The following is a 17,172-nucleotide window of genomic DNA, read 5'->3' as shown; positions in this document are numbered from 1 at the left end:
TACCAACAATAGTAAAACAGTTGAAGAAACAAAACTAGGCAACGTCTGTGCGACAACAGGCATGGCACTTAGCCTCTGTGGGCCTCAGTTTACTGATTTGTTAAATGCTTATCTATTGTTTGTAAGGTGGTTTGAGATCCTCAGATGAAAAGTGCGACAGGTATGAAAAGCATCGTTTTTTGTTGGCAATAATTCACATGTACTATTATTATCTCTAGAAGAATTCTCCATCCTGCGATCATTGCACCACCAACCCCACTCTAGCCAGATCATTGATCTGCAGCCAGGACTTGTACATTTCTTTTAGCACATGACGCTAACTGCGTTAGTTCTTTGCCCACAGGCCACTACCACAGTGTGTGTCACTATCCTGGATGAGAATGATAATGCTCCAGTGTTCCAGCAACAGCAGTATGAAGTCACACTGGATGAGGGCCCGGCCACCCTCAACGCCACCCTCATTACCATCAAGGCATTGGATTGTGATGAAGGGCCCAATGGCACAGTTGCATACGCCATCGCAGAGGGAAATATCGTGGGCACCTTTCACATAAACAGCACCACAGTTAGTAGAACTTCATCTCTTCATGCTGTTACCCTATTTCTCCCGTTTGTTTGGTTAGTTTTCCTCACACTAGACAACCCACCACTCTTGTGCGTCTTTTCAGGGGCAGATCTGCACTGTGAAGGAGCTGGACTATGAGATCAGCCATGGACGCTACACCCTGGTTGTCACTGCCACAGACCAGTGTCCAATCCCATCACGCCGTCTCACAACCACTACAACGGTATGTAGCTGCTATGGGAGCACTGTTCCACAATTACTCTAGACCATTAGAGAGAGGGGTGTTGTGGGAAGCTGGAGGGGTGGGGCTTGCAACATTCTGTGCAGTAGTGCCCCTTTGAGAAGTTTCATATCCCCCTTCTATGGAACGCAAATAGTTCTACTCATCTGGGGTGATTAGGTCATTTTGTCTAGTAGTCCTTGCTCAACAATGTGTGGCAGCTGCACGCTATTATCCACAATGTTGTTGCAAAATATAGAAGTGAACAGGAAGGGGGCGAGTTCATTATGATGATCCCCCCACCCCCAAAGGGAGCATCAGATTCACACTGAATAAATGTGCTGAGTCATGAGCCATTTCTGACCCGTCATCAGAGCACCCCACATTTTCTAATATTATCCCCCACCCGTATTACTTTGTAGACCCTGGTTATATCCGTCAAAATTCCCCCTGACTTTTCAACTAACAGCTTCATTCTCCATCACTTCCTGATCTAAGCTGTTGTGCAGGATTGTTGTGTCCTGTTAAACAGCTGCTGTGTTTCCTTGATGAAAGGAAGTGTGTTTTTACGTGTCTAATTAACCTGATCATTTGTGTGTTATTGTGTTTAGGAAAAAAACTATTTCCTTTGATCCTTTTTAAATTTCTTTTCTTTGGGTGTCCCCTTTTTCTTGTATTGGGGGAGGAGAAATAGCAGAGCCTGGCTGAGCTTTTCTACATCATCTGTTATTTTACGTACCTGTATCAAGTCAACTTTTTATTCATCTCCTTTCTAAACCTACCATTCCCATTCCTTCTAATCTCACCATGTGAAAGTCTGTCCAGGCCTCCAATTGCTTGTTGCCTTACTCTGGATCATTTCCATTTGTGCTATATCCTTATTGACCAGAATTGGACTTGGTTGTCAAGGTGAGCATATAAAGGGGCAACTTATGGTGAGACTGTTTCTTTACTGGAATTGAATAGATCAGTAGTTCTCAAACTTATTTGTTTGTGCCCCCCTTCTTTGTGTCTGTAGTCGTTTACACTCCGCCCCCACAAGTATATATGCTGCCACCCAGCTCTGAAGGCAGCACTGCACCAGCAGCAGCACAGAAGTAAGGGTGGCAATGTGAAAATTGATATTCGTCAATATCGCTTTTCACAGCCGACTTAGTGCCCCATTGCCACCCTTACTTCTACACTGCTGCTGCCACCCGAGGGCTAACAGCTGGAGCCCCGCCACCTCCAGGTGAAGGATTGTTGGGAGGGGAGAGGAAAGCCCAAGCTTGGGTGGTGGGGCCAAGGCCGGCTCCAGTGTTTTCGCTGCCCCAAATGGCAAGGGGAAAAAAAAAAAGCCATGATCAGCGGCACTTCGGCGGCAGCTTTACCGCCGCCGCTTTATTCTTTGGCGGCAATTCGGCGGCTGGTCCTTCCCTTCGGGAGGGACTGAGGGACCCGCCACCGAATTGCCGCCGAAGAGCCGGACGTGCCTCCCCTTTCCGTTGGCACCCCAAGCACCTGCTTGGTGTGCTAGTCCCTGGAGCCGGCCCTGGGTGGGGCTCCAGCTGTCCCCTTGATCCCCACCTCCCAGATATGCACAGCCCTTCTGCACGATCCCCAGTCACCTGGGGCTGACAGCCAGAGTTCTAAAAAAAAATTTTTTTTTAAAGCACAGAGCTCATGCCTCCCTTTACACATTCCCACTCCTCCCTTGGGAGACCTGCCCCATAGTTTGAGAACCACTGGAATAGTCCATCCAACTTTCTTTTGCAACTTAAAACAAAGAAGTCAAATGGCAACATCTCTCTGTGTCCAGAATGATATCACATCTCCCCCGACCTTCAACCAAATTCTTAAACTGGCCTCATCGCTGTTTTCACCATATGCAATTGGAATAGCTGTTTGTTTATATTTCAATATGTAGTTAAATTATAAGCTGTTTGGGGCAGAGGCCATCTTTTTGCTTTGTCTTTGTACAGTGCCTAGAACAGTCCTGATCCATGACTATGGCTCCTAAGTGCTACCACAATAGAAGTAATAAATCACAATAATAAATAATAACAATGGGAAAACCCAGCCATCCAGTCCCAGACTTTCATTTCCCTAATACTGTTTTAATATGCTAGAACATTGTTAGGCTTTGTACCTAACAAGGGCTGAGTATCTACTGTGAACAACTTCGTATAAATATTCACCTCCAGTTTGCAAATCTCTTGTCTTCAGCTGTGTTCCCTCGCCCGTAGTGTTCATTTTCTGTGAATATTCTGGTGAATAATTTACTGGCAAGAAGGTTTGTGCAAACAGTGAATTTTAAGTGTATTCTTTGCCAAATATTTGTAGAAAGTGAATCTCAAATTTTGTTTCCTTAGGGTTACCATATTTAAAAAATAAAAAAAGAGGACACTCCACGGGGCCCTGGCCACGCCCCTTTCCCACCCCCTGGCTCCGCCCTGTCTCCGCCCCTTCCCTAAAGTCCCCGCCCTAACTCCCCCTTCTCCCTCCCAGCCACGCGAAAAGGGCTGCCCGAGCGCTACCGGCTTCACGGTTTGCCGGGCAGCCCCCAGACCCTGCGCCCCTGGCCGGCGCTTCCCCAGCACAGCTGGAGCCCGGGAGGGGAAGCGCCCAGCCAGGGGCGTAGGGTCTGGAGGCTGCCCGGCAAAACGTGAAGCTGGTAGCGCTCGGGCTTCGGGCAGCCCCCATGCCTCCGGACCCTGCGCCCCCGGCCGGGCACTTCCCCTCCTGGGCTCCGGCTGCTGTGCTCCTCCCCTGACTCTTCGGCTCTGTTTAAGAGCCGAGCTGCCCGAGTGCTACCGGCTTTGGGCAGCCCCCAAGCCTCCGGACCCTGTGCCGCCGGAGCAGAGCAGCTGGAGCTCGGGAGGGGAAGTGCCCGGCCGGCGGCTGGGGTCTGGAGGCAAGGGGGCTGCCCGAAGCCGATAGCGCTTGGGCAGCTCGGCACTTAAACAGAGCCGAAGAGTCGGGGGAGGAGCAGAGCAGCTGGAGCCTGGGAGGGGAAGTGCCTGGCCGGTATTTTCCTGGACATGTTCGGCTTTTTGGCAGTTCCCCCCGGACGGGGGTTTGATTACCAAAAAGCCGGACATGTCCGGGAAAAAATGGACGTATGGTAACCCTATGTTACCTTGAACTTTCGCATGAGAAACCTGATTGTAAGAAGAAGGGCAGGCTTGTGGTGAAGGCACGGGGCTGAGACTAGGGAAATGTGGGCTCAACTACCAGCCCTGCCTACAGGCTCCCTGTGTGATCATAGATAAGCCACTTAATCTCTCTGTGCATTGGCCATCTGTGTTTAAAAAAAAAAAATCAAACAGGGATAATAATATTTCCTTTCTGCAATTCTTTGCAAGTCTTGTCTGTAAGCTTTTCATGGCAGAAACTCCCTCTTGCTATACCACTTAGCACAATGGGGGCTGATCTTGGCTGAGGCCCATAGACACTGCTGTAATATTAGTAAATAAGAATAATAAAAATAACTCATCTAGTCAGGAAAAAGAAACACATAGCACCAAGAGATTCACATAGTGAGATACGCTTCAGCAAAGTAGCCATGTCTTTCAGTTTGTTTTGGATAAGCGCCCAAATTCCAGAGGTTTTAAGGTTTGCACAATGCTAGAAACAACTCTTGAGTGTATGATACATAAAGGAGAAGTAAAGCAACGGACTACTAAAAAGACAGCAACATGCAAACTCATATGGGGACCTGGTCTTCCACATCAAGCTGATGATTGCTGTGGTCAGAGGAGTTTTTGAGATTGTTACTGTCTGTCTGTAAGGCCTAGGATTCCACATTGCCCATCCATTTTTCAACATAACTCAGGTAGTCAGTTTGTCCAGCTTTGTATCTGTATGTGCTGCAGAAAACATGTAAATCATCTGATTTTTGCTTTAATTTGCTCCAACATTAGAATGGAGTGGTGGTGTCTGTTTTTAAAGTACCAGAATAACATGTCAGTGGTCAGAAGGAGCTGGTGCTGTTCTGCAGAGCCAATCAGACAGCAGGGCAGTGATTTACTTGGACTTTGCTAAACAGCAAAAGCTTCAGGGACATCACAAATCTGTGGGCTCCGCAGATTCTTTGCCTGCCCATACAAACTTTGTTTTCCTCCTACTATATTTAATTTGGCTAAGAACACAGCCATAATATGACCAGCATGCTCAGGGTCAAACCAGCATGTTAATTTGAAACTTAGTAACTCTACTGAATTTTGGAGAATTCAGTAAACCAGAAAGAGGAAGATAATTTGCTGTCTCCTTGGTCAGTATGTTCTGAAAACAGCAAATCCGGAAGCATTTTGCTTATGCTTCAGACTGAATACGACCTAGACACCCTGGAATGTTTTAAACAAACATACAGAGACCTTTAATAAAGTGAGATGACAAAGGAGGTGCCACCATTTTAATCTAAGAAAACAATCTGAGAAAGAATGTTCCCTGACTCCTCTGTCATGGTGCCTGCTTCACACCCTCTAATCAGGATATTAGATGCCACAGGCTGGGACTGAGGAAAAAAGGTGGACTCCGCTTCCATTGTTCTCCATGGTTTCTCCGTTACTGTATACATTCTTGTCTTAACTGCAGGTGTTGGTGAACCTGAATGATATCAATGACAACCAGCCTACTTTTCCAAGAGCCTATGAGGGACCCTTTGACATCACAGAAGGTCAGCCTGGCCCAAGGGTGTGGACTTTCCTGGCCCATGATGGGGACTCCGGGCCTAGTGGACAAGTGGAGTACAGCATCATAGAAGGGGACCCTCTTGGTGAGTTGGGATGGAGAGGAGAAGCAGAAGCTAATATCTAGGATTCCTTTGGATTGCTCCCACACCCATCAAACACACATGCCTGTGCACTACCTCTTGCCCACATATGCACAAACAGGTAAGTATAGGTTGAGGAGGAAGGATGGTCTTGTGGGTAAGGGGCAGGACTGGTACTCAGAAACTGTCTGGATTCTATTCCTGGCTCTGCTTCAGACTTCCTTAGCAGGTCACTTCAAGTGTCCTTGCCTCAGTATATAAATGAATAACATTTCTCTACTTCTCAGGGGTGTTGTGAGGGGGACATTATTATTGTGTGTGAAGTGCTCAGCTACTGCAGTCTTAAGTGCTGTAGAAATGCCTGTAAGTAAATGCATATACACACTTCTTGGTGCACATGCCCATGTGCGTATATCCCTGTGTCCACTCACACAGCTCCCTGTGTATACACAGCTATTTGCTAACACACACCTCTCTGCACATACACTCTCTCTTGTCCACTGAACGTGCACCTATATGCTCGGATACAGGTCCAACTCCATGTATAAGACCAATAGAAAGTCCAGCTGTACAATCTGATCATTGAATAAAGGGAGTCAGGCTGAAAGTCCAGATCACAGCTTTGTGTGGACAGGTGCAGGCAGAGGGAGGGTGTAAAGAAGAATGTCTTTTCCTAGAGATCCAGACCAGACCAAGCGGAATAGGCAAAAGCATCCATGATTTCTTTCCCCTCCTTGTTCAGATGACCCCATTGCCCTGGAAAGAGAGAGCCCCACACTAGCAATTTTATTCAAAATATACTTTTTTTTTTTCAAACACAAACCTTTCAGAGACCTGGGGAGAGTGGAAAAGGCTGCAGTGGTTTAGGAAAGCTCAGGAAGCATTTCAAAAACTATGTTCTCAACTTGTTTCTCTGAGAAATTGGAGTTTCTACATCAGGAAATCCTGTTACAAGAAGCATCTGCTCTGTGAGGAACCATTTCAACCTGTTATTGCCTATTAATCGGGGACTCGGGCTTGGGTTTAATCCAGGGAACAAAAAGAAGGGCACCAGCTCGGGAGGGGCTTTGGGGAAATCCCAGAGGAGCATGGAAGCTGTTTTAAAAGAAAAAAAAAGACCACACTTTGAACTACCCACACACAGCAGGATCTATTCACCACATCAGTACAACACGCAGTTCTAGTCGTCTGAGAGTCGCTGTGCTGCTGGGGCTCATGCAGGAGTGCTGGCTGTGCCTCGCAGAGCAACAATCTGAGATCCCCAATGCTCAGTCTCTAGCAGGGCTGCCCAGAGGGTTCAGGGGGCCTGGGGTCTTCGGTGGCGGGGGGCCCCCGCCACTGAATTGCCGCCGAAGACCCGGCACTTCGGCGGCGGGTCCCGGAGCGGAAGGACCCCTCGCAGCGGGTCTTTAGAGCACTTCAGCAGCGGGTCCCAGAGTGGAAGGACCCCCCGCCGCCAAATTGCTGCTGAAGACCCAGAGCGGAAGAAGCTCCGGGGGCCCAGGCCCCACAAGAGTTTTCCGGGGGCCCCGGAGCGAGTGAAGGACCCCGCTCCAGGGACCCTGAAAAATTCTCGTGGGGCCCCCTGCGGGGCCCGGGGCAAATTGCCCCACTTACCCCTCCCCCCCACCTGTCTGGGCGGCCCTGGTCTCTAGCACCAGCATCATATACCCCCACATCTAAGGAGGAAAGAAACGCTTCACTTTGGGCTCATTTGTCATTCAGCCCCTAGGGTGTTAAAGAAGAACAGGAGAGTTTCTGATTTGTCATTATAGGGACTGAATTTCAAAAATCTTATGGAAAATTAGTCTGTTAGCCCTGGCTCTGGCCAGGCCTGTTGCATGCTGCCTTTGTGCAGGCTTACCACAGATATATACAGTTCTGCCAATACACCTCAAACCAGAACTACAGGACCCCTGGAATCCCAGTCCTGGGCCGTTGCTCAGAACAGACTCCTAATCAAGGCAGACTGTGTGTGCAGTGATATGTACTAACAAACATCCAGGAATAGATTTACACCACCATTTTCATGGTTACTTAAGTCAGGTTTCTGGAAGGAAGGACAGCCCAAGTGCCAGCTGGCCCACATTTCAGAGTCTCCTAAATAACCTGGGTACAGTACGTTTGCCCTGAGAGGTGATGATTGTGCCACTCCAAATCTCTTTGGAAATGTCCTATACATAAGAACACAATAACTTAGCCATTGTCACAGAAATGGCTTTGATTCATGAAAGATTCAGCAGACTGGTATTTACACCTCTTGCTCACCCCAGTATATTCACAAGTCCTGGATGGGGGTACCTAGCACATCAGAGTGCCCAGCCACTCCCACGATCAGGTTCACTGTTTGGGGAGAGTCACAGCAGTAACCACTGCCCAAGGTGACCATTTGGGGAAAGAGTATGGTGTCTGCTGGCTGCCTGCAGAGCTCAGTGTGGATACGAGGTTGCTGGGAAGTGACCCTCTCCCCTTTATTAACACTTTAGTTGGCTAAAATAAAATAAGACAAGGGAGGCAATATTTTCTTTAATTCCACAGACCCAACTTGACTTTATGTGTGTGGTTGAAACCCTTTCATGGCCAGAGCCTAAATTCACTGGTGACAATCAAGGGAGCTACATGCCCCAGAGCCCTACCAACTCCCACTTGAGAAGCCAATGCAAGGTCTTGCCTTTTTATCCTGATGTGAGTGCCTCATTTCTCACTGCTTGGTGCTAGCAAAGCTCCTTTGGAAAATATCCTGACCCCCTTTTTCTCCCCCTCTCTCTCTTATAGGAGAATTTGTAATCTCTCCGGTGGAGGGGGAGCTGCGAGTTCGGAAGGACGCTGAGCTAGATCGAGAGAACATTGCATTCTATAATCTCACCATTGCTGCCAAGGATAGGGGGATACCTCCTCTCAGCTCCACGGTGAGTCCTGTTGGCAGGTCATGAGGCTGGGATCATAGTGGGGCCTTCCTGACATGTCTCACTCCCAGCATGCTTTGTACACCAAATGGGAAAAGTGAGGGGACGGAGAACAAAAAGGAATCCCTGATCCTCCCTCCTTCCTCCGCTCACCTTTTCCATTCTTTTCCTGTCAGGTGACAACCACCAGCCTTTTCTTTTCCTCCACTAGGCCTCAAATTGGAGCTTGAAGAAGTTCTTCCTACTCGAACCTATGTCACCTAAAAAAGTGCTGGCGTATACTGAAATTGGGCACAGGAAGCCCACTAGTTAGTAAACTAGAGGTTGTTGAGGCTTGTGATTCGGGGCATGCCAGTAGCTTCATAATTATGGCATCAGTCTGGTCATTGCATTGCAGGAGACCCCTCCTCCCACATCATAGGAGACATGTCCTGTCCCAAGCGGGGCTCAGGAGGCCACATTTATAGAGCTGGGCTCACCACTTGATTACTCTATTCCTATTTAGGTTTAGCCTTTGGTGCTCTGCTGTTTCTGTTATTTATCATTAGGCCAAATCCCAGGCTCCTCAGGCACAGTCCAGGAGTATGTGAAGGAGATGAAGGAAGCTCTCAGGAGAGAAGCTTAGACAGAGTCTGGGATGGGAGAGTTTTGAAGGAGATAAGAGCAGAGATGTTGGTGGGGCAGAGTTATGGATGCTTTGAAATGGATGAGAAGCAGATTTATCATTATTTATTGAATACCCTCCGTGTACTAGGCAAAAATAGATAAATACAGATGCTCCCCGGGTTATGCAAACCCGACTTACGCAAATCCGCACTTACAGAAAAAGTTCTGTAAGTTTTTCTTTTGGTTTGGTTTGGTATTTTTGCGTAATTGTCGGGTACATGTTCCCAACTTAGGCAAGGCGTTCCGGAACAGAACGTTTTGCATAAGTCAGGGAGCGTCTGTATGCAGGCAAAGTCGCTGATCCGAAGAACTTGCAATCTAACTAGCGAAAGGGCTAAGGGGATATGCTACCGCAATGACTGAGTGGTGGGGTTAGCATGTTCCTTGTAAATTCCATGATTTTTATTTAGAGGTTGATTTCTGTTTTATTTATTTGTGTATTCCATTTTCTCTCACTGTCCTTCTGTGTTAAGGAGTGACTTGAAGCAGGTGAGGGAGGAGATCATGGCAGGTCACGTAGCAAATTCCTGGCATATGAGGCTACATGGAAGGAAGCACAAAGCTTGAATGTAATATGGAAGAAGAGTGAGAGTCCATTCAGGAATTCAAAGAGTGAGGAGACATTGAAAAGCAGTTGGTGTTTGCCTTGCTACCCAGAATCCTCTTCTCCATATTTCAGGTCATGGTGGGAGTGTGCGTTCTGGACATTAACGATAATGATCCTGAGCTCCTCAACCTGCCGATGAATCTCACACTCAGCGAGAACACCCCCATCTCCAGCTTTGTGACCCGCATTCTTGCCCATGATGCCGACAGTGGGCGGAATGGTCTCCTGACCTTTAACATAACAGCCGGCAATGCAGAAAACGTCTTTTACATCAATGGCACTGTAAGTCTCCTGGTTTCATTCCTTCTACACGTAGCAACTCACGTGACTGTGTATAGGCCTTCCCACACTACGTGTATGGGTACAAACATGCATTATGCAGCGGGCTTTATTCGCTACATACAGTGACAGGTGTTCCCACATGCTGTGTCATATGCCCTACACGCAGTGGTGCAAACATAACTGCATACAGAATAGAGATGCAAATGTGTTCTGCATGCAGATACTGCCATGCATTGGCTAGAGAACCACATACCAACCCAAACCATGCAGATCTACATGTTACCTACATGACACACCAGCAGTTCATTCAGAGCTTGATTCTGCACAGCACGGGGTTTGAGTGTTGCATGTATGAGTGCAAGGCCAAAAGTGATTAGCAAGAAGGGTATGCAAGAGACTCAGATCCTACATTACTGAGAGTGACACTACTCATGCATCAAGGAAGGTACTCCTTCCCAGTAGCAGCTGAGAGGCCTAGGAGGGGAGAGAATAGCTAAACAACTTATTTGCATGTCGAATATGGCACTTGCTCTAGTTTCTCTTCAGAAATGCTCATGTAACACTGACGGACCCCGGTTGTCAGGATCAAACCTGGGGCCTCTGGAGCTTAGTGCATAAGCCTCTACCATATGAGCTAAAAGCCGACTGGCTGTTAGCTAAGGCTGTAGAGCAGACACATTAATTGCTCTTTAAGTCGTCTTGGTGCCACTAGATGGGACAAGTATCAGAGGGGTAGCCATGTTAGTCTGGATTTGTAAAAAGCGACAAAGAGTCCTGTGGCACCTTATAGACTAACAGACGTATTGGAGCAGAAGCTTTTGTGGGTGAAAGAACACCACACCCAGAAGGTGTGTGGGTTACACTCACACCTGCTTTTTTTTTACCTGGACCTCTTGAAAGTAAGGGAGTTGGTGAGCAAAGGCTTGAGACTGACTTTCACTCAGTGCAGGGGACTGTGCACATTATCTGCACCAATTTGCACTGGAGCACAACAAACTGGTGCTTCCTGCTTTGCACTGCACAAGAATTGGCATGTTTTAAACATTAACAAGCTACAGATTACAGGCATAGTGTGCACTGCATGCCAGTCATCACATGCTGTGGCTGGAGAGAGAGACAACTCTCTGACACAAACCTCCATCTCTTAATTATTTATAACAAGAATATTTAAGGGGCATACCACATAATAATGCCTTCCAAAATGGGGAACTGACTGTTTCTCTAGACCAGTGATTCTCAACCTTTCCAGATTAGTGTACCCCTTTCAGGAGTCTGATTTGCCTTGCGTACCCCAATTTTCACCTCACTTAAAACGAAATCACGGTTTGAGAACTACTGATATAGTATATAGAACAGTATAAACAGGTCATTGTCTGTATAAAATGTAAGGCCATGTCTACACTAGCACTTATGTCGGCAAAACGTTTGTCACTCAGGGATGTGAAAAAACACACCCCCGAGTGGTATAAGCACTCATGTGCGCAGCGGCGGAAGACACTCTCCAGCTGACATAGCAACGACCGCTCGTTGAGCTGGTTTTATTATCTTGACAGGAGAGCTCTCTCCGGTGTCAGTATAGCTGTGCCGCTCTAAGCTTGTAAGTGTAGACGTGGCCTTCGTTTGTACTGACTTCGCTAGTGCTTTTTATGTGCCTGTTGTAAAACTAGGCAAATACCTGGATGAGTGGATGTACCCCCTGGAAGACCTCTGCGTACCCTCAGGGGTAAACATCCTCCTGGATGAGGACCACTACTCTAGACCACACCCTGCCCTCCCTGCAGAAAAATTCCCCAAAAGAACGTCAGTATGGAAATGCCCAAAGGCGGGAGAGAAAGCATGTACCAACCATGGTAACAGTAACAACACACACAGTCGGGGCACGGCCTGACCACAGAGAAACTTACTGCATGAAAATTCAAATCTGGCATGGTCATTTAGGGCTAGGGTTGCCAACAGTCCCTTATTTCTTCATCTCTGTACAAAAAGATTGAGAGTTGCTGAGTGCTGCAAAAAGCAGCAAGAAATACCCCTGACGAATGCAGGTGAGTACTGCTTATTATTAATAATAATGATTAATAATATCGAGAGGAGGAGTGGATCAGGGGTGCTAAGAAGAAAGTCCCTTATTTTTTAAATACAATGTTGGCAACCCTATTTAGGGCCAAATTTTCCAAGCAGCCCATCATTCAGGATGCCCCAGTTGTTGGTCTTAATGCATGGTTTTCCCAAGGCAACAAGCATCCACAATTCTAGCTTCAGTCAGTTCAAGTGGTAGTGTTCAGTATCTCTGAGAATAAGGCTCTATTGGGACCCAAAAGTCGAGAGTTTCATGAAAATGTTGGCCTTGTTACCATTCACACACATACAGTTCCACTTTTGCATGTGCATTATTTACAATGGGCCAGATTCCAGCTAGTCTTGTATGGGTGCACAAGAGGGGATAGACAGAGCAAAGAGCAGTTTTCCCCATCTCTTGCTGCTGCTTCAGTCACACTAGAGGGTGCAGGACAGTGTGATTGTCTAGCACCACTGCTGGCAGTAGATTGCTGCTCTTGAGAGGGGCCATGGTGAAGCCATGGTATACCAAACCTCTGTGCACACTGGTCATCACAGCTGGACTGGTATGGAGGGGACCGTGCATTGTGCCTTTTCAAAAGGTGACCTAGCTCCAGCTCTGGTGTGCACTCCTCTTGTGGAATTTCAACTGAGCCAGCCAGAATTCCTCTGGAGAGTCCCACTGACTGCTGTGGCCTGACCATGTGGCAAGTCACTTAGAGACTCAATGTGGCCCATGTACTGAACCTGTAGAGCTCCGCGTTGTCCGCTCCTCATCCATAGCTGGTTCTTGTCATCAGTTTGGCATGGGGAGGCCCATCTCTATTTGATCTTTCTCCTTCCTTTTCTCTCACCAGACTGGCATCGTCTATGTAAGCCGTCCCTTGGATAGGGAGCAGGTGGCTGAGTACAGACTGACTGTCACAGTGAAGGACAATCCTGAGAACATGCGCAATGCCAGGCGGGTAATTATGGACAATGCTGGGGTTCTCCATTGAAGCACAGGGGTGAAGGCTTCTTATGTTATCAGGGGATGGGTGGACTATTCACTGAAAACTCTTATATGACAAACTCCTCCCCCAAATTAACTTCTGAATTCCAGAGGCAAATGGCCCAAGCCCACGCATTTCTCTGTGATTTCCCACCTAGGTCAGAAAACCAGGCCAACATTTTTTCTTGCAGGATAGAGTTTTCTTAATAGACCTTTACCCAGCCTTTACTTCAGTAATGGTGTCCCAGCGACAACTCGCTTCACCTGGCCTTTCTGAAATACAGTGAGATACAGCACAATGGCAGTACCAGAGAGAACTAGGTGCTAAGTTACTAGAAGAGATAATGCAGCAATTCTGTGCTATGAATTCCTGGGCATCATTCTGGAACATGGTGCAGGTGATATACTAGCATGTGGCTCTGTAGTCTGTGGCTCTGTAGTTCCAGGATTCTGTGCTGTAACATACCGGGGGTTTTACAATTGTGGCTGAGTAACATGGTTTACTGGACCCACTGTTGTGTTATAACAGAACAGACGTGGTATGGCCTGTGTGTCCAGGTTCTCCTGTAGAAGGTATCTTTAGGGTGGAGGCTTCTAGGGGGGCCAGCCCCCTCTCCTTTCTAGAAAGAAGGAGTGGAAACTGCAAGTGGCCTGCTGCCATCTCTGGAAGCAGCACATTCCTCCACCTGATTGACCTCACAATCTCCCAGTCTCCCTTAAAGGGGCACAATGTATAATTCTGCTCTTATTGTTTAAGTGGAGGAATATATTGTTACATAAGAGTATCTGTCTGAAGGTAGCAAGGCTATGTCTTTGCATTGCAGACTACGTTACACAGTACTGCAGTATGGCAGCAGTAATGGAGTCAGACCAAATGGAGTGGTATCATAGGATTGCAGGTGGCATCTGTTTGCTGCCTGCAGAGTTCAGTGTGTGTAGGAGGTTGCTGGGAGGTCACGCTTTCCCCTTTATTAACTCTTTAACTGCCTGAAATAAAATAGGACATAGGAGACAATATTTTCTTTAAATCCACAGACTCTGTGTATATGGTTTAAACCCTTTCATGGCGAGAGCATAAATTCCCTGGTGCAAAGCCTATATTCCAAATGGCATGGTATGATAGTAATGCAGAATCTGGGCTGGCCATGTTCAGCTATGGAACTGCATTTACAGAATGATACCATAGGATGTGTAATTCCCCTACCCTGCTGTCCCAGACCTCATATTGCTATATGATATTGGGAATGAAGCCCAGGCATCTGGGTAAAGGCATTACAGATCCTATGGTATGTTCTGGTGATGCGGTTCCATGGTTGCACATGGCTTAGGTTCTCCATGGTGCTGAATTGGAATAGGTGCTATGTGTCAGACACTGATGCAGGAAGTGAGTTGAGGATTGGGTAACGTAGTCACTGTCCCCTTTTCTTTGTTTTATTCATACACCCTTAGGATTTTGACCTGCTGGTGATTTCAATAGCAGATGAAAATGATAACCGGCCGCTTTTCACTCAGAGCTCTTATGAGGCAGAGGTGATGGAGAACTCTCCAGCAGGTGCGTTTGTCCTCCCTTTAATACATGATTCTAAACTTGCAGGAATTTTCTTTGATTCCCAACCCATCCCAGTTACCTCCAGCTAGATGAAGGGGATGGCCATTAGGGAAAAAAGTCCCTCCTTCAAGAGCTGTCCTATATAACATCGTTAACTGAACGCCAACAATGTCACTGAGCAGTGAAACATTTTAGATCACCCAGAGGGGGTATTGATGTGGGCTAGGATGTTGTTACAGGGTGATGAAGATAAACATGGAGAGAAGGCTGGGTCATAGAATCACAGAAGAATCATAGAAGATTAGGGATAGAAGAGACTTCAGGAGGTCACCTAGTTCAACCCCCTGCACAGAGCAGGACCAACACCAACTAAATCATCCCAGCCAGGGCTTTGTCAGGGTCAATTTATACAAGTGGATATTTTTCCCACCAAAGTAACACTTTGGTCAGCTGCTTGTCCCACAACAAGACAATGCCTTTAGAAATCATATGTCTGGGTGGCATTAGGCAAATGTGCTGTTCTGTTATCTAGCCGATGAACTCCATGTCCTGAAGTCACAGACTGTGGTGCAAAGCCTGCCGTGTGTTCTGAACTGAAGCTAATTGCCCTAGTACAACCAAACTGCCCAACTGTCTATTGTCATGTTTTGCTGAAATATGGCAGCATTTTGTTCTTGTTATTTCAGACTAAGTGAGTTCTGTCTGCCATAAAGCAGGAGAAGTCGAGCAGCTTTATGTTTCATTAGTGTAGGGAATAGCCTTCTGTAACCCTCGCTGCTGGAACTGTGTTTGCTCTTAGAGGTAGTCTAGTAAAATGTCTGGCTTCTGCAATTTATACCAGATAACTACTTTGTTCATCTCCCCCAGTCGCTAGTAATATTCCCCCTTTTTCCCCTTAAAATAACTCCCACTCTGAGATCACAAGTGTCTTTGTTTGGCTTGGAACATAAACTCCTTCAAGGCTCTTGTACACTGGTAACAACTTGGCTGATCAGTGCATTTGCAAAAATACTCTTTGAGACTAACATGCATCCAAAATAGCTAGCAAACTCCAACAAGCCCCAATCCATGTCCCTGCCACACATGCTCACACACAGACATGTATATTAGGATGAGTTCAGGGACAAATCAAGTAAACAAGACCCTGCTGCAAAGCATGCTGGGAAGCACCTTTCAAATCACCGTGGTCGGTTCAAAGGGTCTGATGGCTTTGTTTGTTTGTTTTTAGCAGGGTGTTAGACTTCTCCCTACGGGCTTCTTGAGTCAGTCTGCCAAGGCTGCAACAGCCATTATTTCACTGTCTCATGTCGCCTCACTCTGTTTGCCTCATTCATTTGTTGCTATCAGTCACAAGTCACTGCGGGGGGGAAGAGAGGAGGTGTCCATGAAGGGCTCGCCACCAGTTGCTAACACTTCTTGTTTGATTCAGGAACTCCCATCACAGTGCTCAATGGTCCAGTTCTAGCTTTGGACAATGATCAGGGCATCAATGCACTGGTGAGGTACCAGCTGCTGGGGATGCCAACAGACCTCTTCATTGTCAACAACAGAACAGGTAAGCTAGCCATGTGCACCCTGGTTATAAGGTGCCCTGTCAAAACAGGCTCTGTCTGAAATATAGAGCTACTGGGTAGCATTGTCAGTTCCAAGGCACAGATGTTTCCAGCGTGTGAAAGCTGTTGGATTACACCTGAGTCCAGTCTGCACCCTCTCTTGAAGTTGCCTCTTGGTGGTTGTTTTTTTCCTGGCTGACTTTTACTATCCTCCAGGTGTAATTTTGGTAAAACCTGGCAGAGTGATTGACAGGGAAGCTTTCCTGAACCCACGCCTTGAGCTCACACTGGTGGCAGAGGATGTTGGCAAGCTGAACAGCACTGCTAGGCTCACTGTGACCGTACTGGATGATAATGACAACAGGCCATCGTTTAACCCAGCGGTGGTGACAGTGCAACTGCAGGAAAACAGCCCCCCAGGTCAGACTGATACCACTGTGTGGGAAGGAAATGGGACAGAGATGGAGATGGGGACTGGGATGGAGAAACCAGCTGTGGGGATATCAAAAGGACAGAAGATATCAGGGCTGGGAGGATTCAGAGTTTCAGTCTGTGAGAGTGAAGGGATTTTGCATAAAGGGAGTTTGGGGACTTGTGGGCTATGTTAGCAGTGCCCCGCCAGTAGCATAACAGCTTACAGGTGAGGGGAGAAAGTCTCTTCTGTCCATAGTAATAATCATGGGCTACAAGACTTCAACTCCATCAAGGAGCTGATCTACCAGAGTGAAGCTCAATTTTATTTTTTTCAAGGGTTGCATGTTTCCTCATTTCATAATGTAGGTGTGATGTGTTTGCATTGTGCACAGTCTGATTGCACACTCCAGACCACTGATGTCGCCATTGGCATAATGGGGTTATGCACAGTAGGGCACTTCTCCATACTTCCAGTGACATCGAGAACATGATGTTCCTGTTGCCATCTGACTAATGTGGATTTGTACAGATAGTTCTGGTACTGCATGTCAAATGTTTACATACATGTATCAGAGTAGCAGCCGTGTTAGTCTGTATCCGCAAAAAGAACA

At 47.1% G+C, this 17,172-nt stretch overlaps 1 protein-coding gene across 6 annotated transcripts in view; it reads left to right on the top strand.

The window, feature by feature from the left end:
• Window positions 1-17,172, top strand: part of CDH23 (cadherin related 23) — a 533,292-nt gene that overhangs the window by 486,757 nt on the left and 29,363 nt on the right. For 4 of the 6 annotated variants that reach the window (XM_065551950.1, XM_065551951.1, XM_065551952.1 and 1 more), the window contains 9 exons: window positions 344-565; window positions 669-788; window positions 5,361-5,541; window positions 8,314-8,447; window positions 9,790-9,999; window positions 12,912-13,019; window positions 14,495-14,597; window positions 16,024-16,149; window positions 16,364-16,567. In XM_065551950.1, the coding sequence (XP_065408022.1) occupies window positions 344-565; window positions 669-788; window positions 5,361-5,541; window positions 8,314-8,447; window positions 9,790-9,999; window positions 12,912-13,019; window positions 14,495-14,597; window positions 16,024-16,149; window positions 16,364-16,567 (1,408 nt within the window). Of the gene's footprint in view, window positions 1-343; window positions 566-668; window positions 789-5,360; window positions 5,660-8,313; window positions 8,448-9,789; window positions 10,000-12,911; window positions 13,020-14,494; window positions 14,598-16,023; window positions 16,150-16,221; window positions 16,568-17,172 lie in introns of those variants that run through there. The other 2 variants (XM_065551954.1, XM_065551955.1) reach the window with 2 other exon arrangements.

Source organism: Chrysemys picta, chromosome 7 (genome assembly GCF_011386835.1).
Source record: "Chrysemys picta bellii isolate R12L10 chromosome 7, ASM1138683v2, whole genome shotgun sequence".
Taxonomy (NCBI): Eukaryota; Metazoa; Chordata; order Testudines; family Emydidae; genus Chrysemys; species Chrysemys picta.
Note: the sequence above shows the minus strand (reverse complement) of the source record. Positions and strands in the feature narration are given on the sequence as shown.